Source organism: Pocillopora damicornis, chromosome 1, assembly GCF_964200805.1.
Source record: "Pocillopora damicornis chromosome 1, jaPocDami1.2, whole genome shotgun sequence".
Taxonomy (NCBI): domain Eukaryota; kingdom Metazoa; phylum Cnidaria; class Anthozoa; order Scleractinia; family Pocilloporidae; genus Pocillopora; species Pocillopora damicornis.
In genome coordinates this window covers 25,595,098-25,617,481 of record NC_142670.1, presented here as the reverse complement: position 1 = coordinate 25,617,481, position 22,384 = coordinate 25,595,098, and the positions used below count along the sequence as shown (strand labels likewise).

Sequence of the window (22,384 nt, the reverse complement as noted above, 5' to 3'; positions counted from 1 at the left end):
TTTACCTTATTATTAAAAATTTTTACATCTTAGACTACCAAGTTATCACAGAAGTTTTTTTCGGTACTTAGACCTGTTTAACACCTAAAAAGAAGAACACATATATAACACACACAATCAGCCAGGTCAAAATGTGTTGCAGCCAACAATTTGGCCACCTACAATGAAATAGCTGCCAATTTCACACATGTCAGACTTCTATTCAGGACAAGATTTGGCCTCTGCTGCCTATTACTATTGCCACCTTGCCTGCCACTCAAAATTTCAACTGAGATTGTACATACATACATGTGGGATTAGGTTACATGAGCGAACCTGCACTATTGAAAGAGGTCAATGAATTATAACTCAAAGAAACATTGATAAATGAAATAAATCAATAGAAATGACAAAAATTAAACTAACCGCAGACAGCACTTTTTTTGGCCTTCGGGGCCTGATCAGTGCAGTGATCTTCAACTAAGTGCTTAATTTGGACATAAAACCAAAACTTGTTATGGTTAAATATTATTATTTTTCTTTCAATATTCCCATTCTAGTTGATGTATATTATTTGAATAACAAATCTTATTAGCATGTTAAAATCACCTGAGGACAAGGCATACACTTTGTGCCAAAATTGCTTTGCATCAAGTACGTTAACTAGTACATCATTACCATCGTCAGGTATTTCTAATTTACTCTTGAAAATCACACAAATCATAAGCTATATACAGCATACAATTGGCAGCAAATTATTAAAAAGGAATGCAGTAATCTTTAATAATAAGATTACTTAGTAGCTAAATAACAAATAGCCTAGTCAAAATGTGCCGGTAACCAGGGATTTGGCTGTCCACACAGAACATTTGTTAGGCGTCTAGTCTGGACAAGGTTTGGCCTCTACCTTCTATTACTATAGCCAGCTTGCCTACTTCTAAAAAACATTTTGACTAGGCTGAAAAAAATGTTTGAGAGAAAATGGCCACAACAAGCCCACTTACTGCAAAATAAGAAACATAAAAGTAACAATTCAAATTAATACAGAATATAAGCCTTGCAGGATTTGGCTCTCAACAAAATTAGTTAAAATAGCCGATCTTGAGTTTAACTACTCACTCAAAATGGGCTGACAGCCTGCAATTTGGCCGCCTACGATGAAGTATCTTCCACTGACTTCACACCTTTCAGACTGCTTTTCAGGATGAGGTTTGGCCTCTGCTGCCTATAATTACAACAGCCATCTTGTCTACTACTAAAGAACATTTTGACTGGGCTGTGCAAGTGTTACTAGCATATAAAAAGCACCTTCAGGTAGATTACAGCAAAGCAGACTTTGTACCAAATGCTCTGCATTAAGTACATCATTACCCTCTTCAAGTATTTCTAGTTTACTTGTGAAAATCCCACAAATCACAAGGTATATTACATTATTCATTCCAGTTGACAAAGCAATCAAGGGTAATTTTTTCATAATAAGATGCAATGATCTTCAGTATCAAGATTATTTGGTACCTAAATAGTAAAATGTTCGAGAGAAGAAATAATCGTAAACATTTTTTCTTTCTCATCAGCATCGACTTCCAAAAATAATGGGTAATGACCACCTAAAACAAAGAAGAAATAAATCAAATTTGTGATTTCACAGGGCTAAAATACGAAACAAGTATGCATATATTTTATTTCCTACCACTTACAAGTGGCAGGAATGGCTGAAATGGCCTTCACGTGAACACAACAGAATCCTATGCGTGTATAACCATGTAGAACTATTTATTCGGTATCGAAATTACATCCCAAATGTCATGATATTTGACTGAAACTCAGCTTACCCATGTTTCGTTTAGACTTCGAAACTTGCTGCTTTTTACCATCGTTTCAATGTTTTATTGTTGTTCAAAAGGTGGTAGTGCCATTGCAGACCGTGATTTTTTTTACTTGAGAACCAGATCGCAACACCCAAGCCTTTTCACGCTAAAATATTAAACTATTGAGATTTCCTTCGCCGCCGTAAGCCGCCATTTTATCTTTCCCTGGATACAAGTTCCCAAGCTTCGAGCCCGAAGGTCTCAACATGCACCGAAATTATGCTATTTGTTACTTCAGGGCCAATTTAGAAATAACGATAATCGTTATTTTGGTGTCGAGATCATGCTGGAAAAATGGAGGGAAATACTCGTAGGCTCTGGAGACGAGCAAAACTCTATCCAGTCCCTCGGGCATAATGCGCACGCATGATCTGTTCTTTTTTGTTTGCAGCAATCACTTTTTTGTTTGCAGCAATCACTTTTTTGTTTGCAGCGTTCACTTTTTTGTTTGCAGCGTTCACTTTTTTGTTTGCAGCATTCACTTTTTTATTTGCAGCGATCACTTTTTTGTTTGCAGCATTCACTTTTTTGTTTGCAGCGTTCACTTTTTTGTTTGCAGCAATCACTTTTTTTTATTTGCAGCGATCACTTTTTTGTTTGCAGCATTCACTTTTTTGTTTGCAGCGTTCACTTTTTTGTTTGCAGCGTTTCTTTTTCTTTGCAGCGAGTCCCTTGTGGGCGATCACTTTTTTGTTTGCAGCATTTACTTTTTTGTTTGCAGCGTTCACTTTTTTGTTTGCAGCGTTTCTTTTTCTTTGCAGCGAGTCCCTTGTGGGCCATCGTACTTTCATTAGGTTGGTTGGACTTCGTTGCTAATGAAGTACCACTAACCTTGAGTATCAGTATGTTAATGATAATATGCTATGAATTAACTCAAAGGACAATAAAAACAACCTCATCCTTCTGTTAACCCAACAAACAAATTTAGCAATCAAAGAAGGAACATCAATCATTAGATGTATTTATAATAATTTCCCTTAAAATTTATTGCAGACATAAGGCACTAAAAAACATCCAAAACTGGTCATCAAAGGACACATAAAACAAAAGCAAAAGTAATTATAATTGTAATAATAGTAATAATAATAATATTCCCCTAAACTACTTGGCATGTTACAAGAACATCTCTGCATAGTATAAAATAATAATAATAATAATATTCCCCTAAACTACTTAGCATGTAACAAGAACATCTATGCATAGTTTTAATTAATAATAATAATAATAATAATAATAAAGTAAGAGAAAACCTAAACAGAAAAAAAACAATAAATCACTCACAAATTCTGCATACCTCATAAGAAGCATCTTTGGGAGGCTTGAGGAGCTCAAACAGGACAAAATCTTCATCATCTGGTTCACTGGCTATAAAAAAGCACACAATGCTTTCATTAGCAAATAACAAAAAACAAACAAGGTTTATAGAGATCAATAATTATGGAACAATGTAGCAAAAAACTCATCTTACAAAAACAAAGAGACAAAGAGTGAAAATGGTCAACATAATTATTAACTACCTTGAATATTGTTTTCATTTGACAGCTGTGTCTTTGTCCTGTAGTTGAATGTCTAATGGTGAAAGAGGAGGGGGGAGAACAAATAAATCATCATTAATATCGTCATAATCCTCCTCAAAATCTCCTGATTCATACTCACCAGGAAAAGCAACACCAAAACCAACAGAAACCTCTTCTATGGTTTTTCCAGTACTAAATGGACTCACTCCTGTTTTGCATTTCTTGATTCCATCTTCACCTATTCTTGCACTGCTGTCTTCACCAGCATAATGCACAAAACAGTATCTGCCAGTTTTTCATCAACATATTTCTGGCATCCATTGAAGCTACAATCTGCTAAACAAAATATAGTATTTGTAAATAAGTACTAGTTATCTATGATTGCTACCTTTAACATACACTCATTGATTAACCCTTTATACCCTAACATCAGTAGGCATATTCTCCGTACTGTTCTCTATACATTTCCTGAACTGTTGACAAGGAATATTCTTTTACAGTACTTACTTGTATTTTCCAGCCCCTGCAAGCTGTTCTGTCATTTTTGATTTCCAGCTGGAGGTAACTGTTATTTCTAAGCACAATTATTTTCTGGCCCCTCTAGGCTGATTGGAGTTTTCCTGCTCAAGTTGACTGTTATTTTCTGTAAAACAGAATAATATACATAGGGACCCAGGCATGAAGTGAAGAAACCTTCCTTGGAAACCTTGGAAACAAGACAATGTTTTTAATTGCTCAGATCAAAACCAAAAAAATTTACTGTTTGTTAAAAACAATGTTATATAATGTTAAATGTTACATAATGTTAAAAATATCAAGGCCAACAGTAATTCTGAACACAAAATTTAATAAATTTGACACCTGTGGAGTATATAGCATTGCTTATGAATGAGACAAGAATGTGCTTTTAAATTTCCATAATACCTGAATAATGTCTGTGTAAAATTTGAGCTCAAATGTAGTATTTTTAACTTATAAATCTACTCCTAGTAAGTGGCCCTGGCAACCTTAATCTTTACATGTAACTGCCAATAAAATAACCCTCCATCTTCATAAAGATCTAAGTAAGCTTTTAAGGCCATCCTGTCATTTTTTTAAAGCATGGCCTCACAAACTTTTTCTTTTGGCTCCACCAATAAAAAACATTTAGGGAAAGTCAAATAATCAACAACCACAACTAGTACTTAAATACTAAGTTAGCAATTGACTGAGACACCATTAGCACCACAATAAAAAATGTAAGAACCCTCAACTGGCTGAAACTTGCATCATTCAGTTGCATACTATTCTTCCCACATTTCCTAATAAATTAACCTATATTTAGTGGATACCTCTATAACACAGACACTAGGGAAAGTTCTTAGAGAGGTTACCTTTAATACTTTTATAACTATAAAAGTAATAGCTTTCGCTGCAGTTTAAATTGATTTAATTTTTGAGATACAGTTAACTAATTCTTTACTTATCACACAACAGCTGTGCAAAGCATATCAATTGTAAATAACAAATGTGGAGAGTTACAAATTACTTTCAGTACTTTATAGTGCAAGCAATGTGTTCCTTACCACCATTTTTCAGTGTTTTCTTTCCATTTACAGACTCAAGTGGCTGTAATGAAAAAACAAATTCAAACAATTCTACCTCACTTCCTAAAGCAAGAAATCACAAGAATAAACAAGTGTAGAAACTTAGACATACTTAGGCTAGAACCCTAATTCAAAAATAAAAAAACTACCCCCAGCAAAAAAAAATGTACCACTGTCTTTGGTACCATCCTGTTCCTCCCCTATTTCCGTTTTTTTTTTTTTTTCAACTTTTCTTTTCTATCAACTTTCAAACACATACCATGCTTCTTCTTGATGGGAAGAGGTTCCATAAAAAACCCAAATAACCAGAAAGATTACCAGCAAGATAGATAACCAAATGGATAACCAAATGAGTAGTGGTATCAAACTAAAGCTTGTAGCAATTCACCGACCTGACTATTACACCCTATTCTTTTTCCCCAGGTCTATGTGAACTAGATTTTGAGCACAGAATGTAATACCTCACCAAACATCTGCTAGGATGACTCACTTAAAAGTGTGCATGATTATCATCTCTTGCTGAGATAGCACACTGCACTTCAATGTTTTTATTACTACACATATAGGGGCTTTGGTAAGATTATGGAAAGGAGGGAAAACATTTGAGCAGCTGGGAGGGACAAAAATGACAGTGTGGCAGCCATTTATTCCCACTTGGATAGCAAAGTCTGGGGAACCTTTCCCTGGAAATTTAAAAGTTTGGATGTCCATTTTAGGCCACTATTTCTCAAGTTGGCTAAAAATTATATCATTCTGCTACAAGAGAGAGTGAGGGAGAGTGTTGACACTGATTTAATGAATAGAGTAGCTTTTACATAAAAAACTATATAAACATTATATACATAGTAATGATGTCTCATAGATGATGTCTGTGTGGTCTTGTTTGATTTTTATCTTTGCCTTGCTCAAAAATATGAAATTGTGCCCTGGACAACATTAAATTTGGGGAACAGTGCTGTGATTTCTGACACGTACAGTATATTTAAAGCAATTACTGATGGCAAAGGAATTAATTGGTATTTCAATGATGAATGTAGAGCACAGCAATCAATGTAAACCATCATACCAAAAAACATGGTGACTGGTACATTCACCTAGAACTCTTTGCACAAGAAAATCCTGGAACCACTCAAAAAGTCAAGCAGAAAAAATTGGAAAAATTTAAAATTTGCATACATAATGTTGTTTTGCAAAATATTGCTTTCTACATGTGTCTTACCCTAAGAATAAAGGTAAAATTTACAGGCACCATCTATGTCTGTAAGTGGATTGAATCTATTGGGTAAACACCAGAAAAAATAATAATATTGATACAAATAGGCTGAGGGTTTAGTATAGGTATGCTGTAGTTTAGTTTTATCCTAAGTTTATTCTTTTACTTTTAAAAGAGGCCAAATTGATAGTGACATATCATCTCACCGTAACTTAGGCTAGGAGCTAAATTTTATCTTTCTCTACACAAAATGCATTTTTCATTCACATCATTAACAAAATCAAAGGAAACTGATTTTTACACCAAGGACAAGCACAACAGATACCTTTCATCTGCACTTTTGTTTACTTTGCTTTGCTGCTGGTTCTCATCCATGCCTGTATGAATGATATTGAGTAAGGGTGAAAGGATTGGTATTTTCTTCACAAAGATAGTTGCAGAGAGTGTCTCCATTGATATATGGATTACCAGACACTCACAATGAACTCCAACAAGACCAAGTTCTTGCTAACAAGTGTAGGAGCAATAATCGCTAATAATGGGCAATAGTCTGTATTGAATTAAGTATTCATTTGTGCATGAATTAGTATTTATTTCATTTTAATGTTTGTAACACACAATTGAAAAAGTATGTAAAATGTGGTAACAAAATACATATCATTGTGGTATTCCTCATAATTTAGTTCAAGGGGCTTTATTCTAAATAGATCAAAAGAAAGAAAGTAGATAGATAAATAGAAAAGCACATATTATTAAGTGATGAGTAATTTTGCTGCAAATTTGTGCCCCTCTGGGTGAGCAAAGAGAATGATGACCCAACTGTTACTTGCTGCAGAGCGTTAGGAGCCAGCACCCTATCCTTTATAAGAGACCAGATCTTCATCATATGTGTAAGTAGTTTGTAAGTTAACTTTCCAGGATATGTGAAGTTTAACATCGACCATACATCTTAGCTGAATTTTTGCGTAGCCCCATACATTTACAATGAATACATGTCTTCCACTGTACCCATAATAGCCACCAGTGTAGACACTATGAGACTGCTACATGCAACATAATACAAATTATTGAGGCTGGAAGAAAATCACAAGTTTTTGATCATTGAAACACCGAGAGCTGTCCTGGTTTTTAATCGACGTGTCATATCAAGTGTTGCATGTCCCAAACAAAATAAAAAAGTCAGTCCTCGACACAGAAGGATTCAATGAATCCAGGTATCATGCAGCTACATGAAATCTACTGGAATTTAGCACAAAACTTGAACGCGATCTTTGGAGAATGGTTGTAATATTTAAAATTTAAAAAAATACTAGCATGAAGTGCAACGAAAACCTTACCTTATTGTACTAGCTCCAACAGAAAAGTAAGGAAAGCCATGAGGCAATGTCAAATTCTCGTCTTCCTAGGCTTTCCAACGTATGGAAGGAAATTTCCCAAATACCTCGCACTTAAAAACGCAACCAGAATCTTAATCTTTCACCAATCCGAAGCGTCCCAAAAGGTGTCAAGGATAGCCCACGAAATTCTCAAACTTCGAGCGCGGAAATCTTAACGATCTTTTTACACTTTTGCTTTGCATCCCTCCCCTAGTTGGGAAGTGACACGCAGAAGACACGATCACAACGCACTTTGATTGGAAGAAGTAAAACTGCATTCTATTGGTTATAATGTGTGAGGACATAACCACAACGGAAGACACGACTGCAACGCTACAGCCGTCCCCGTTCTCCTTGCTTAAAGTCCTTAAAGCCAAGATCGGACCGTACGGGATGGATCATGGACTGGACCCCGGATCGGATCACGGATTAAAACAAAACGTTTCGAAAAATAAAAAAATCAAATCGTGTACAAAATAATGATACTTAAAAAAATAAGAGTAAAAAAAAATAAAATAGCTTAAATTTCAATAAAAAATGTTGACTGACAAGCCAAAATATAGTGTGCGAGACACAATAAAGGAGCGTAGGCCCCTCTTGATTTTTTGTGCCTCAAAACCCCATTTAGTCACTTTCACGAACTACATAAATCGCTTACGTGCACTTCAGCAGTCATATCTATCACAATCGTACACCTCATATCGCCTCTTTTCTCGCGCGTGGTAAATGATATTGAAATAAGGAAAAGTAGCACATGAGCTGGCATTGAAAAAAAAAACAAACAAACAAACAATCAAAAAACAAACCAAAAAATAGCTGACTGATGAAATCATACGTGCCTCTCGCTTGCGTTTGTCTATGGTGGCACTACACAACAATCCTTGACAGAGCCTTTTGAAAGTGACTACATGGGGTTTTGGGGCGAAAAAACTTCCATTCTTGATCCGATCCGTGATCCAGTCCGTGATCCGATCCGGTCCGATCCAGATTTTGTCGTCTGAGTGTTTAGCTCAAGAGATAATATTAGATTCTTCGGCAACAGTTAATAAATCATTTCGATATGTAAGCGTCATGCGAATCAATGCAATTTATGCCAATCTTTCTTCTATTTTGGGAGGGCAGCGAAGATCGCTGTAAAAAGAGAAAAGGTTGAAATGAGGTCACAATTTACCTGAGCTTTGAAAGTTCGCAGAGAGTTAATGGTTGGCGCAATACTCGCCAATACTGATGGATTAAAAAAACAAAAATCTCCTTTCACTTAATTGGAAAGAAGCAAATTCAGTTAGACTTTGTCACGTCCGTGGCGTTAGACTGCGAGTTTTAGAGTAAGTCTAATTGGAAGTACAAATAAATAATACAAGCCTTTCTATTTGAGATCAGTAGAAGAATGCCTGAAGTGATTATTTGCTTAGTACGCGAAGGCTTTGGGTATCTTGAAGAGAATAATCAGAAGTTTTTGAAAAGAAAGATGGTAGACAGAAAAAATCGAAGTGTTAACCAGACTTGCTTATCAGTATTGTAAGACACGCACTCAAAATTGTACGCCCTTTAACTTAGCAAGTTTACAATTATCAATAATCATAGTCAAACCTTACTTCTAAAAATTATTATATATGTTAAAAATATATTTTACGACAGTATTACAAAAGTTTCTTTCCTTCCTTCTCCGACTGGTTCTGTCATTTTGTTGTTACATGTCACGGCTTATTCTCGGAAATCAACCGGATGTGGTTCCTCTCAGTTCTCCCTAGAAATGTATTAGACTTCAAGGCGGAAGTGATCCTGAGCTCCTAAGACACCTTTAACGAGCTGGTCCCGAGAAGTCAGGGCAAACCCTTAAAAGCTTTTCTCTAAGTAGGCGAATAAAAAAAAGGATATCTGACAAAAATCTTTATAATGTGTCGGTGATATTTTATGGCAGCTCTATTATAAACTTTCCATTTTTAACTCATTCAAAATTTGCCACGTTCTCATTGTGGTTTATTATTATGTCACAGATCTTTCGCGGAAATCAACCGGATGTGGTTCCTCTCCAAAATATGGATTTGATTGGTTCATTATTTCAGATACGTATCAAATTTGCATCAGTTATTATTTGCTCTGCTCGTTCGCTCGACTCTTTGTGGTTTAGACCTTGATTTCTTACCAACAGACTGAAGCTTCTAAAACTCAGGTGAGATATTTTTCGTTGAAACGTAACGCACACGCTTGTCCTATCTAATTGAGCCAATATCAAAATCTCTGTGGACGCACGGTTGTGCGTGTATAGCATAACGTTTACATTTACAATTTGCTGCAAAGCTCTAGTCCAGTTTAAATTAAATGGTCAATATTGTTTTACACCAATTGAGACAGCCTCATTGGAGTTCAAATTTTCAAGTTCAAAATTAGAATTGCTATAGAAACCTGTTTCGAAAAACCAGAAAAAAGCTAGATTTGATCTCGACCGCTTTAAAGCTTGCCACGTGTTCTCCAACATTGCCAAGTGCATCCATTCTTTGATATAGCCACGTTCAGCAAAAACAATTTCCTAGATAATTTAGCTGTTCACTTTGTATATTCATATTCAGTTTTTAAGATGCAAAATTAATCAACAAAAGAACTGGGTCGAAAATTCTAATCAAAACAATGTTGATTTTAACGTATTTTGCTTGCTGTTTTATTTAAAAATTACCATACTTTGGTAGCAAAACATCGAACATTCGATGTTACGTTTGACAAAGGATTCCCCTGACTGCCTTCGTTAAGCCCACTACTAAAGATTTTGTAACATGATAAAAACTTAAGTCAGCAAAAGCTATTTTATTGACAAGATTAGAGAAACCCATCGATGAAAGGTTTTACTGTGTTCGCTCCCCCCCCCTCCCCCCAGGTGAAACGGAAGCGAGGGAGCGGAATTCCCTAGCTTCCGTTTCACCTTGCGGGGGAGGGTACGGCTACAATTAGGCTAAGAACCTCGCATATTGGGACTTTTCAGGACTATTTAAGATAAATGTTGACAAAAATTGAGACTCAGGTTGAAGGAAAATGAGAAAGTATCCTCGCCATTCATTTAACAAAAAATGTATTATTTATTCTTCTTTTGTTTTCTCTTTAACAACAGAAGTCTGTGACTAAAACATTACGCACACTTTTTATAGTTAACCTCTACTTTTTATAGTTAATCTCTTGGTGATAAATGATCCTTGATTCAGGTAAAACTGTATTTGCAGCATGTTTGGCGAAAATATCTGAATGACTGAATGACTGAATGGAAACCTTCCACTTTTTGGTTAATTTAGATACCATTTTGCAACCGAACAATAATCTGAGACAAAAGTTTATTAACCAGTCACCTTTACTTGTAGTATGATTGGAAGTACAATCGAAAAACCACTTGCATTCTATTTCATGAATTTCTGCTTTATTTATGAATTTCATGTAGATCATGTGGCTTTGGAACTTGTTGTTAGGAGATGCTACCTTAACGACAAAACTTCGTGAGTTTTTGGCTAATCACGTAAAGATTTCCGAAGCTGATATGACTCGCAGCAAAAAGCTGGTCAAGGACTTCATTGAAAACCAGGTGATGTGGTACTGTCGAAAGAAGTCTACTCTTCCGATTCTGAGACTTGAATATACTGGCAGTGTTTATGAAAGGCTGAAAACTGAAGCTGCCGATGAAGTCGATGTCATGGTGGTTTTAAAAACTTCGACGCCATTGTTATGGGGTGATCCAGAAGTCATGGTCGAGGACTCGGATGTACCAGGGTACGTCCGACTTAAAGCGAGAAGCGATTCCAAATTCCGCCGCTACGCAGGTCCTGAAGGTTACATAAATCCTGAACGTCTTCGTAATGGCTGGTTCTACAGTCTCGTTGACAAAGCAGTGGACGACTTTAGAGCTAGAGTACCAAGATCTGACTTGGACATGATGGTGCGCCAACACGGACCCGCTGTACAGGTAGATATCTTTAAGAAGGAACCATACGAATATCTCTTATCTGTTGACCTCGTTCCTTGCTTTCAAATCGGGTCGGATAATTACTATGTGGCAAAGTCGTACAGTGGGAGACGATTCGTCTCTAGTTCAGGTCTTCTCTGGAGGCAATCGTTTTCTTTGAAAGAGAAGCAACTTCTCGAGTACATGGATAGAGATCATGGCTGTAGGCACGAACTCCTCAGAATAGTAAAGACCATCGTTAATCGTGAAAGATCCTCCCTTGGAAAATTAGAGTCGTACCACTTGAAGACAGCTTTCATGCACTATAACAAAGAGAAGCCCCATTATTGGAATACGCGAACATCGCTTGGAGATCACTTCGTTGGATTTCTGGGGTACTTGCAAAACTCCCTTGAGCAAGAAAATCTTCCACACTACTGGCTGGACGGCGTAAACATTTTAGACGACATTGGCGGAGTAGTGATTAGAAACATGGCTGCTCGGTTGAGGAGAATCCTAAATAGTGAAGTAGAACGGAATCAAATTCTTTCATAGACAAATAGTCTCCATCACCTATCCTGATACCATACCTTTTGAAAGTCCAAGCGGATCCATGATTTACATTGCCAAGTTTCTGTCACAGAAAAGCTACTTGTAAACTAGGACAAAACTTACCTGAAAAAATCGAATTGTTGGGTAGGCTAAGGTTTTCCTATATTTTTTTTCCACTGCTTTGTTTGTTTGTTTGGTTTTTTTTCTCTTGTTATTCATTTATCTATTCGTTTATGTCTTTCCCTTGAAGCTGTAACCATGAGTCAGTTTCTTCAGGTCATGTATGAATTTAATAATGCAAGCTGAAAATTGTGGCGTTGAGTATTTTTCCTCGTGTGAATTTCAAATGAGTTATATCATTGCAATTTTTAATTTCAACGGAAATACAGAAAGAAAAGTTTAAACGATTAGAGAATCATGTTACAGTGTTTTATTTATTTAATGTTTTTTTTCATAAAGACTTAATAAAATACTTTAAATCACCTAGCCTTTTTGAACACTTAAAGGAAAAAAGTGCCCGAAGCTTTCTTATTTATTTATCTTATTCTGGAAGATAACAGGTTCTTGACAGAATAATAACTGTTATCATATTGTGAGGGATTTTCCCCTATTCTTGCCGTTTCCGTTTCGACAGGCGCAAAAAGACTAAACAAAACCAAAGAACTTCCTGTCCTCATGCAAATATGATTGTTTGATTTGCATTTACTCGTATGTAAGAAACTTCCATGCAATATTTTTCGATCAAAAAGCGTAATTGAGCATTATTTCATACGCTTTTCAGTCAAAAAGTAAAAGATTCGACATTTTCACTAGTGACTTTTGTCATATTGTGTTTAGTGATAAGATCTGCACAATACCTCAACCACAAGTACTATCTATCATGTCTATATATAAAGTCCTTAAAATATCGACTTATTCTGCCATGAAAAAATAAAATGATATGTTTTGCGATTGTAGTTATCATTGCTTTCCGAGGACATTGTAAACATTAAGATCGTAAAGGGATACCTCTTTGCAAGAAGATTCGAAAATTCGAAAACAAAATGGTGCATATAAGATGAGGGGATTTTACCTATTTCTATTTTTGGTGCTTATGACACGAAGACATACGGGCTTCGACAAATCTTATTGATTTGCAAGCATTTTTGAGACTTATACCTTATTTGAAACCGATCCATTGAGCTGTCTTTGAAGTTTTTTTTTTTTTTTTTTTTTTTTTTTTATGAAACAAGACTGCGGATTCAACCTTTTTCGTCGAAATGTTTTCAACACTGATGGCAACATTTTAAACATGGACCGAAAACAAAGGTATGGTGCAGGGGAAACCCCGACACGGTTCTACTGCGTCACATTATCTATTTAAGTCCGTTTCACTTTCACTCGTCGGTTAGACTGAATGCGCCACGGTTAAGACGTTAAAGGCGGTATTTAACTACTCCAGTCTTGATTCACTTGCTAGGAAAAGCTTCAACGGCTGGCGCTATTACAGAGCAACACATTCTTTACAGGATTTAAATAAGGATCGAAAATTTCCTCTCTATAGGTAAGACCGAAAGCATATTTCGTGTATGATCAACCTATTGTGTAAGTTTCTGTTTCTTTCTTCGTTACCATCGATTATTCATATGATTCAGTGAATAACAAGCCTCACTCGTAAGAGGTCCGTTTTGGTTTTTATTTCATTCAGAGCCTTCAATGAAAGCCCTGTAATTATGTCGATATGTCTGCTTATGTTGGTGTGGATACTCGCCCCAACACGCTTTGTTAGGTGATACATACAAGCATCTCAAGCTTGCTCCTTTGAACGTTTTCCAGTAATAATTGTATATCTGCAATGGGTAGGCATGGCTATCATAATTGGAGCCAAGCGATATAAACTGTCATTATGAGCTGGGAAATTTACATTTCACTCAGATGCTTCGGGACTGAGGTTTTTACTTTCATAAGACGAGCTTATTTTTTTGAGAACCACCTGCTTTTCTGAGAAAACAGGAAGTCGGCATTAATTTATTTCCATAATTTCTTCTAAAACCCTTGGATCGTGACCTTTCCCTTCTACTTGTAGATTATATCTTTTTTTGCGATGTTTGCTGTTAAGAAGTTCAAGTTAAACATGAATTATTGCTATTTGAAAATTTAAAAAAAATACATTTAAAATAGGTGTGCTATTAAGAAGGTTAAGTTAAACATGAATTATTGCTATTTGAAAATTTAAAAAAAATACATTTAAAATAGGAAGAAGAATTCGAAAATGCTTGTTTCAGGCGCGCTAAAACGGAGCGAAATGTTAAGCGGCGTGATTGTAGCGGCGGAGTGAAAAAAACGAGAGTGGTTTGGGTCAGGTTATGCGGGTAAAGCAGAGCAGTGAATAAAAGTAAGGAAGAAGAGGATGCAGTTTAGGAAGGAAGGAAGGGAAAATGATTATCACAATTGTGAATGTTTTTCTGTATTATTTCCTGAGCAGAGTAATATAGCACTCTGACTCAGCTCACATGCACGGAGAGCACTGAATGCATTTCTCTTTTTCATCATCCACATTCTATTTACACAAATATCTTTTTCCTCATGCATCAGATCATGACACTAACTTCACCTTTAACGAAGAAACTTCGTGATTTCTCCGTAAAATATGTGAAGATTTCTGAAGAAACTACGACGCGCGCCAAAAGGTTGGTCAAAGATTACATTGAAGACCAGATCATAGTGTACTGTCAAGAGAATTCTACGATTAAGATATTAAAGTTGGAGTATACTGGCAGTTTTTACGAGGGGCTGAAGACTGAAGCTGCTGATGAAGCCGATATCATGGTAATACTGGGAACACCAAGCTCAGCAGGAATCGAGGTTATAGATTCCCGAGTGCCCGGGTATGTTCGTCTAAGAGCAAGAAATGCTCCGATGCTCAGCAAGTATTTGAGTCCAGAAGGTTACATTGACGCTAAGAGTCTTCGAGATAGTTGGTTCCACAGCCTTGTTCGCCTGGCAGTGAATAATATCAAACCTAAAGCACCTTTCTCTGACGTTCGTCTGGTTGTGCGTACCCACGGGCCGGCTGTCCAGGTGGACATTTTTAGGAAAGGATCTAATGAGAAGTTATTATCAGTTGATCTCGTCCCTAGCTTCCAAGTCGAGGAGAGCTGGTATGTGCCCAAGCCTTTTGAGGGAAACCGATATGTGTTAAACAACGAGCTTCTCTGGAGAAAGACATTTTCACCGAAGGAGAAGCAACTCCTAGCGTCGATGGACAGCAAAGACCATGGCTGTAGGCACGAGCTCTTACGAATCGTGAAGACCGTAGTCAAGAGGCCGGTGACATCTTTACCACTGGATTCATACCATTTGAAGACCGCCTTCATGCACTACATTAAGAAAGGAGGCCTGGACTGGGTGAGTGGAGACGCTTTGGGGGAACATTTCCTTGGATTTCTTACAGAATTACAATTTCATATGGCGAGCAGAAATCTTCCCCACTGTTGGTTGCGTGGTGTTAACGTTCTGGATGATTTCAAGAAAGGAACAATTGAGCAGATGGAGAATCGGTTGAGAAGCATCCTAAACAGCGAAGCAAAATTGAACAAGATACTCGAATAGCCTTCAGGACTCTGTCATGTCTGTCTCTTTCGTACCATCAATGCTGTCTGTCATTTTATTGAACTCTCAATTGTTGCTTTAGGAAGGGCTAAATGGAAGTGTAGAACCTTGTTTTCAAGATGTATGTTAATTAGATTTTAATCTAGCTTTCTAGTAATTCTATTTTAAAAAGGCATTGTAAAACTTGTTGTGTAAATGTGTTCTGTTTCTTTACGCTACGTCAGTTGTATTAATGCAAGGATAAGAGTAAGCAGCATAAGTTAGTAATGTAAAGTACAGCAAAGAGTGAAATATTTTAAGTAACGTCACCAAATTAGAAACATCAGAGTCAACCTAATCCTCCTAGTAACGTGACTCAATCAGAAGTATTGTAACCAACGCTTGGTAGAACTATAGGTAAGGTAACGTAAATCATAGAATTGCTGCACGTATTGTATCTTAGATTATATTTGTAATTTATTGTCCGCTTTGTTAATGTTTTTTTGGGGGGTAATCGGAATGAAAGTTAATTAAAAAAAAAAAGAAAAATGAAATAATGTGCATTTTGAGACTAACAAACGTGAAGTGAAAGCATCCGAGTCTCTTTTTATCGCACACTTGACACGAAAACAAAACAGCTTACGAACTTGCAAATACTCTTCAGGCAGATACCTAAAGAAAGTCTATATAACAGACCAGTTGAGTGTTCCTTTGAAATAGCTTATGTAATGAGAAACCAGATTTTACCTTTCTTTCGTTTTTAAGCATAAGACTGAACATGTAGTTTCCCGTGTTATTTAAAGCACCTTGCTGCCGCAATATACAGTGCTTTTGTAATTACTTTCACTAGAAACAAAATCTTTTTCTGACAATCACACACCTTTCTGAGAAAATCGGAAGTACTGTTTAACCTTCATATTTTCCTATGGGGCTGGCAAGCAGAGCCTATTGAATTGCCAGCTCTTTCCTGTCAAGGAGCCAATTTAAAAAGCTTTGTTGAGCTGAGTTTGCGAACCAGGGTTATTGTGTCTTGTAATTTTGTAACGCCATGGTTATTGCAAAGGAGAAATATTATTGTGGTCAAAAGTAGCAGCACGTCATCCTATACGTATCTTGTTGTTTGAAGAACCGAAGCTTGGATATAATGTTATGCAGCTATTTCCTAAGTTTTGATTAGCGTTTCTAACTTTGCAGTGCCCTTTGACAGAAACGAAAGGGTATCACTGCTGATTTTTACCTGTCATTAGAACTTCGGATTCTCGAATTGTAGTGGAATTCGATTTTATTTGATGAAAAAAAAATTCAATAGGAAAAGAAATGCAATTTGAGAATTATGTTGATGGTATGGCGATAGGCATTCGTTCGCAAACGCATGAAATTGTACTCGTGATCAGTGAAAGCCGAAGTCGCTGTTATCGCATTCTTCGGTCATCAGCAATGCACAACTTCTGGGTTATCTTCGTCATCGACATAGTGGAAAAGCCCACTTCCTCAGTTGTATCTAGGTCAATGAACTTTCTTTAGATTCAGTTTTGTATATCGTTTGAACTGTCGTTTTCTATTGAACAAATTCGCTCTTTTGTGCTGACAGTTTCAACTGCGGATAACGAAACCGGTAGCCACAATATTCGAATGCACCTACAGTGTAGAAATTAGATCGCAAAAGAAAGATGAAGATCTTTCACAAGTTAAATTTTTTTGGTCGGCAGGAAAACTGCACTTTTTGACCAACACGGTTGTAGTCTGCACAGATACATTCAGAGACAGTTTTGAAAAGTTGAAAACGTTCCGTTTTCTAGCGCAACGTTTACAGCCAGGTATTAGAAACAGTGAGGTGGAAGGTGATGTCACGGAATCTTCCCCCACTCGTATTTTATTTCTTGGCGATCGACACGATCACCTGTTCGCAACAAGAAGCCCAGCAAAACTAACTAAATTTGCATTGGAGGCTTTAGAAAAAAGTGATCTAAGAAGCGTGACATACGGTCGCTTGAACTTGATTCACGTTTTCACGTACTTGGACAAATTCAATTCTTGAGGAGCTGTAAGTTGTTCTTTCTTTTCTTTTCTATTTTTTTTTTTATGTTTTTATCTAATTATTAATCTATTGAGTTCTTCATTTTCCTCAAATCCCTAACCATGATTCAGTTTTCAGGTTATTTATGAGTATAATAATACAAGCTGATGTGGATGGAAGGCTACATCAGTCACAGCAGCTGAGCTTTATAGCGCTGTCATACGGTACAATTTCATATCCCTATGCATTCGGCTGTCGTTCATTCATAAAACACACACCCTGAAAAGTTTATTTTGTAGTTGTTGTGTTAAACTTGCGTGTTTTTATGAGCGACAATTCAGCCAGATTTCACTGAACATTTCATTTTCAGATTCGGTATTAGAGACTAAAAAACTTCAAGCGAAAGTGTTAAATTCGACCTGCCGAACTATTCCAGTTGTAAACTATTGCAGATTGTGGACTTTGCTGGTTTGTGAATTTTGACGGTTTGAAATTTTTGACCGCTGCAGTCTTAAATAGAATGAGAAAGATAGTCAATTTTAAGCTCGGTAAAAAAAAGACGTTTTTCGTCTTGTCGAAAAATTGCTGAGTCCCCACAAGTCTTTCTCTATTTCTTTACCGAGCTTAAAACTTAACATCTTTTTAATTCTATGTACAAAACATGACGCTATCGACATTGCTGATCCTAGAAGTATGCAGGTGTCATATATGAAGTTCTGTGGCTCAATAGTGGAGTATCGGAGCGCGGAATCCGAATGTCTGAGGTTCGATTCCTCGTGGAGACTCACAAGACGTCAGGATTCTGACTGGCTTATTGTAGCGTACTTTATGAAAGTATAGAGCATGCGACACAGTTCGCTTTGGAAATAAGGCTTGTTTTGCAAATTGAAAGTACTGCGAGGGGAACTTAACGGATTCTTTATCATAAAACAATTAGAGGAGCCTTGATTGTGTTCTGTTCTGTTGTAAAGCGCTTAGAGAACGGCTAGAGCACTAACTGTAAACCAGGCAAAGCATTTTAGGTAGAGATCTTATTCGTGACATCATTTTAATATTTGAGTAGTCTAATACCACGGCAACACTCTAATCTTGACTAATGAGGGGTAAAATCTGTTTGATAAATTGTGTCGGTCATCAAACCTGGCAATCAGCGACTTTTTTTAACGTTTTTGATAACAAACTTGGAATGAGTAATGGTTATTACTGAAGCAACCGGCAGATAAACAAGGCATTCTGATTTTTTAGACAGAAATTTCATCGAGTTTGAATCCCTCATTTATTAATGAGTCAAGGAACCAATCCATGTGACATCAACATTGAGCGGCAAATCATGTCTTTCCTTTTTATCTTCTACAAACAATGAGATGGAGGTAATTAACTTTGATTTTTTCTGGGTTTTCTTTTATTCATTTATTTATTTATTTATTTATCATTACAATTTTTTTGCTTTTCATGGAGTTTTATTAAATATAAATGGGATGAACAAAAAGCTACTGATTACTTAAACTGAAAGGGAATTATATCCTTTAACAAAAATGATGAAAGGTGAAAGTATTGCACATCATATACTTCTTCTGTGTGTTATAAACTGCAACGTGTAGCATGTTTCTGTTAATGCTTTTTTCTCAGCGAAAGCTTATTCCGCTCTGATTTTCCACTATTGTTACTTTTCTTGTTGGTTCGAAAGGGGCACAATGTGACGATGGCTTTTACCGCCAATGGTTCAGTACATTTTCGGCTAAATTATTGCTATCGGTTACTTCAAAATGGTATTGAAGACAGGAAAAATTACGGTCAACTATTTTTACGACAAACGGTTTAAATTATTCAATGTTTACGGCCTAATGGCTAATTTGATGGCTGTTTAACAGCTTTTTAGCGATTAACGCCATTGAAAAGCTCGCTTAATAGTGCCTAATAGTGCTTTAGTTTCAACCTACATCATATGCAACCTACATCATATTCTGAAATAGAAAAGAGTCCAAAAGGATGCGAATGTTTTGAAATTCAGTGTCCACCGTGCAATGAAGGTAATCTAAAAGTATACATAAATATCCCTGATCTTGTATGTTGGTGTTCCGCACGAGGTACCAGTGAAAATTCCAGCCTTCTCTGCCATCGGTTTTCTTCTGAGAACAACCGTTGCGCGCCGCAAGCCCTTTTGACTTCTCCAGAAATTTGTTGCCAATTTGTCGCATCTTCTAGTTTTACCATCAAATGCATGTGCTGCGGCAAACAAAAAAGATGAATCTCAATTTGTCTAAATCGTTTATTTTGCATTCAGGTCGTTTCTTTTTTTTCTTTTCGGACAATCGATTTTGGATTATCTATAGAGCGCGTGTGGGACAAAAAAAATGGCTATTAAGATGAAACAGTTTTGTGATCCAGGGAAAATGAAACACCTGAATTGTCAATTCCACCTTAAATGCACCTCAAGAACAAGTATCGCCTCACTAAGGTTTTCCACGGGAAATTCAAAATTTAATTCCTCCGTTAAAATTAATTCAGCAAAAGAAAATGCCACTTACAGTTTAAACCCATGCGGTACTCATCTGTAATGACGTCTCCTGCTTTTGCATTGAACGGATACAATCCTGTCGACGTGTTGGAGATATATAGTCCACCGTACTTGAAATTGAGGCCGAATTTTTCATTCGTTTGCTATGTTTCACTCGAAAAGTTTTCCCCTGACACATCATAATTGCAAGGCAGTGTAGATAAAAAATAAGACGTGACGTTCGAGTCCTTATATTATTTCTTACTTTTTTTGTTTGAATTTTGTTGTTTTCGTTTTAACTTTTTTTTGTTTTTTTGTTTTTACAAAAACGATAAAAAATGTTTGAAATTTTCAAGCAAGCTTAATGAAACAGTCAAGCTATTTTTTTCCCCCTTGGTCGTGAAGTCGTAAATTGCTTCTTTATGTATACTATCTTTGTTTAGTATTCGGATAAATTATTCATAATCTTTACCATTCATCGCCAAAAATGCTCCAGCATGACGATCTTCCGCGAAATTCTTGGGTATACTTTATCATTGTCCAGTATCCTTTAATGAGAGTCAAGGCCCCAGACGGTGGTGCAGATCCACAGCCAGATGACGTCACATGTCCTGAAGTGGTGAGCCCATTATTTTCTTCATCGTAGGTCAATGTAACTCCTCCCGTGAGCGCGCTGTCAATCCATGACTTAGTGATTCTTTTCCATCCTAAGTATTTGATTTTCAGACAATGATGAAAATATCATCCTTTAAATTAAAGTGCGGTTTGACAAAAGGCGAGAACCCGATGGAACACTCGTTGGGAAAGCAAATGTTTCGCTCTTTGATGCCGCTCATCAGTCATGTAACTGATGAAGGCCTGCGAGAATTTAATTTCCAATGTTATGTTTTTGGGCGTCCTATAATCAGACAGTGAAACTGAATAAAGAAAAAGGAATCTAGCTCATGTGTTGATCTACCGTGAAGCTATCAAAAAGCGACACTGTCTGCACTTAGGCTTGCGTGAATTTTATTTCTATGCTATGTTTTTGGTGGTCCTATAATCAGACAGTGAAATGAATAAAGAAAAAGGAATCTAGCTCATATGTTGATCTACCGTGAATCTATCAAAAAGAGACGATGTCTGCACTTGGATAGTTCCTTATCTTTTAACAAATACAATCTCTTCGGCATTAGCCAATTTTGAAAAGATTCGGTTTAGTAATTGAACCAGTAGCTAACCAAAGGACTGCTGAGATTAGTCTGTTAGTGATTCAGTTGTTCAACAAGTACTTCTTATCCCAAAGAAGTCTATTATTATATCACCGCGCGCAAAAGACTCTCTACTTACTCAGATCAGGGAGTTTCTCAGCGTAGACAAACATTTTCCTTTGCTGAAAGTTTTCAGGTCGACTTCTGCTCATCTCTGTGCTAAGCTCGCAGACATTTTCAGCAGCGTTGTAATTCAAACTTTGGCAGACCGGATTTTTTTGGCAGGTGATATAACAAAGATGAAGACTTTCTGAAGGGGACGATTTAAACACGGATCCTACCAAGATAAATCCATATTTCGAACTTGTAGATACACATTGCCGCGTGGTCATCAAAAATTGAACTTGTAACGCCAGGATTGATTGAAATAACACAATTCGTAAATTAGTCATTTCTCCTGTTTGCTCAGTATAAGAAGATCGTACGATTTTCTTAAACAACTTTATTGACACGGTTGCTATAGCTGCTTTAAAAAACAATAAAGTTGCTTTGGGAAGCTTAAACGAGTTTGTTATTTTCAATGTCATCAAATATTTATATCTATTCATAGTATCTATCTTTCCTGCAACTTTGAAAAACACGTTAAACGCTTTTTGTTATAAATTCATCTACAATTTCTAGGACATTGAGAACTGATTGTAATATGACCTAAATCCTAAAATTTTTCTTAAATTGTGTGGGTAAAAAGAAGACCTTCTGTGAAAACAGAAAAGATGCGCTGATGACGCGAATCATCTTTATTATAATAGAAACTTGGGAATAATACTCGAGAATATCAGCCTGCCGCGCGGTAAATCTGAGCGGAAATACTTGATGATACTTTAATACTTGTTGATGTATTGTAGTAAAAGTTACCATAAGTCGTATCCTTTTTCATCGTTGCTGTATATTTTTTTCGCTCGAATGAAGCTTCTCAGATCCGCTTATTGTTTTTATCTTGTTTGTGTTGTTGATGTTCGCCTTAAAATGATAAGATTTTAAAAAGTTTGACGAAAGGCACTTCCTGCAACGGACGTTTTCAAAAGCGAGAATGGGGA

General features: G+C 36.5%; 2 protein-coding genes, 2 long non-coding RNA genes and 1 pseudogene across 12 annotated transcripts in view; 2 read left to right on the top strand and 3 right to left on the bottom strand.

Moving 5' to 3' along the window:
• LOC149052945 (uncharacterized) overlaps nucleotides 1-2,590 on the bottom strand; it is a 2,711-nt gene extending 121 nt beyond the window's left edge. Inside the window, exons 1-3 of the long non-coding RNA XR_016187377.1 lie at nucleotides 1,812-2,590; nucleotides 1,495-1,586; nucleotides 1-1,204 (exon numbers count right to left, since the gene is read on the bottom strand). The exon at nucleotides 1-1,204 is cut by the window's left edge and continues 121 nt beyond it. This is a non-coding gene — a long non-coding RNA (uncharacterized LOC149052945). The remainder of the gene's footprint in view (nucleotides 1,205-1,494; nucleotides 1,587-1,811) is intronic.
• The window catches only part of LOC149052944 (uncharacterized), a 29,287-nt gene extending 21,041 nt beyond the window's left edge, over nucleotides 1-8,246 (bottom strand). Inside the window, exons 1-8 of one of the 8 annotated variants that reach the window (XR_016187384.1) lie at nucleotides 7,501-8,246; nucleotides 6,489-6,540; nucleotides 6,170-6,225; nucleotides 4,930-4,972; nucleotides 3,872-4,070; nucleotides 3,504-3,697; nucleotides 3,365-3,416; nucleotides 3,142-3,212 (exon numbers count right to left, since the gene is read on the bottom strand). This is a non-coding gene — a long non-coding RNA (uncharacterized LOC149052944). Of the gene's footprint in view, nucleotides 1-3,141; nucleotides 3,213-3,364; nucleotides 3,417-3,503; nucleotides 3,701-3,871; nucleotides 4,071-4,929; nucleotides 5,634-6,169; nucleotides 6,226-6,488; nucleotides 6,541-7,500 lie in introns of all 8 variants that reach the window. The other 7 variants (XR_016187381.1, XR_016187388.1, XR_016187386.1 and 4 more) reach the window with 7 other exon arrangements.
• A 1,291-nt stretch (nucleotides 8,247-9,537) lies between these two features.
• Nucleotides 9,538-12,962, top strand: LOC113675558 (cyclic GMP-AMP synthase-like receptor 3 pseudogene; annotated as a pseudogene). The gene is made up of 2 exons (XR_016187360.1): nucleotides 9,538-9,712; nucleotides 10,964-12,962. The product of XR_016187360.1 is annotated as a cyclic GMP-AMP synthase-like receptor 3 pseudogene (transcript).
• A 150-nt stretch (nucleotides 12,963-13,112) lies between these two features.
• Nucleotides 13,113-16,137, top strand: LOC113675557 (cyclic GMP-AMP synthase-like receptor 3). Its single transcript, XM_027192160.2, has 2 exons — nucleotides 13,113-13,556; nucleotides 14,588-16,137. The coding sequence occupies exon 2, from the start codon at nucleotides 14,591-14,593 to the stop codon at nucleotides 15,602-15,604; it is 1,014 nt and encodes a 337-aa protein (XP_027047961.2). The 5' UTR covers nucleotides 13,113-13,556; nucleotides 14,588-14,590; the 3' UTR covers nucleotides 15,605-16,137.
• A 2,639-nt stretch (nucleotides 16,138-18,776) lies between these two features.
• LOC113675531 (uncharacterized) lies at nucleotides 18,777-21,763 on the bottom strand. Its single transcript, XM_089208582.1, has 2 exons — nucleotides 21,427-21,763; nucleotides 18,777-20,804 (listed from the first exon to the last, which is right to left on the bottom strand). Exons 1-2 carry the CDS (start codon nucleotides 21,737-21,739, stop codon nucleotides 20,566-20,568), a joined length of 552 nt encoding a protein of 183 aa, XP_089064708.1. The 5' UTR covers nucleotides 21,740-21,763; the 3' UTR covers nucleotides 18,777-20,565.
• Nucleotides 21,764-22,384: the final 621 nt, after the last annotated feature.

Coding starts and splice junctions, on each gene's coding strand:
- LOC113675557 (XM_027192160.2), top strand. CDS start 14,591: ATGACACTAACTTCACCTTTAACGAAGAAACTTCGTGATTTCTCCGTA.
- LOC113675531 (XM_089208582.1), bottom strand. CDS start 21,739: ATGACTAATTTACGAATTGTGTTATTTCAATCAATCCTGGCGTTACAA. Junction 20,805..21,426: donor TGAGAAACTCCCTGATCTGA/GTAAGTAGAGAG, acceptor TCAAATACTTAG/GATGGAAAAGAATCACTAAG.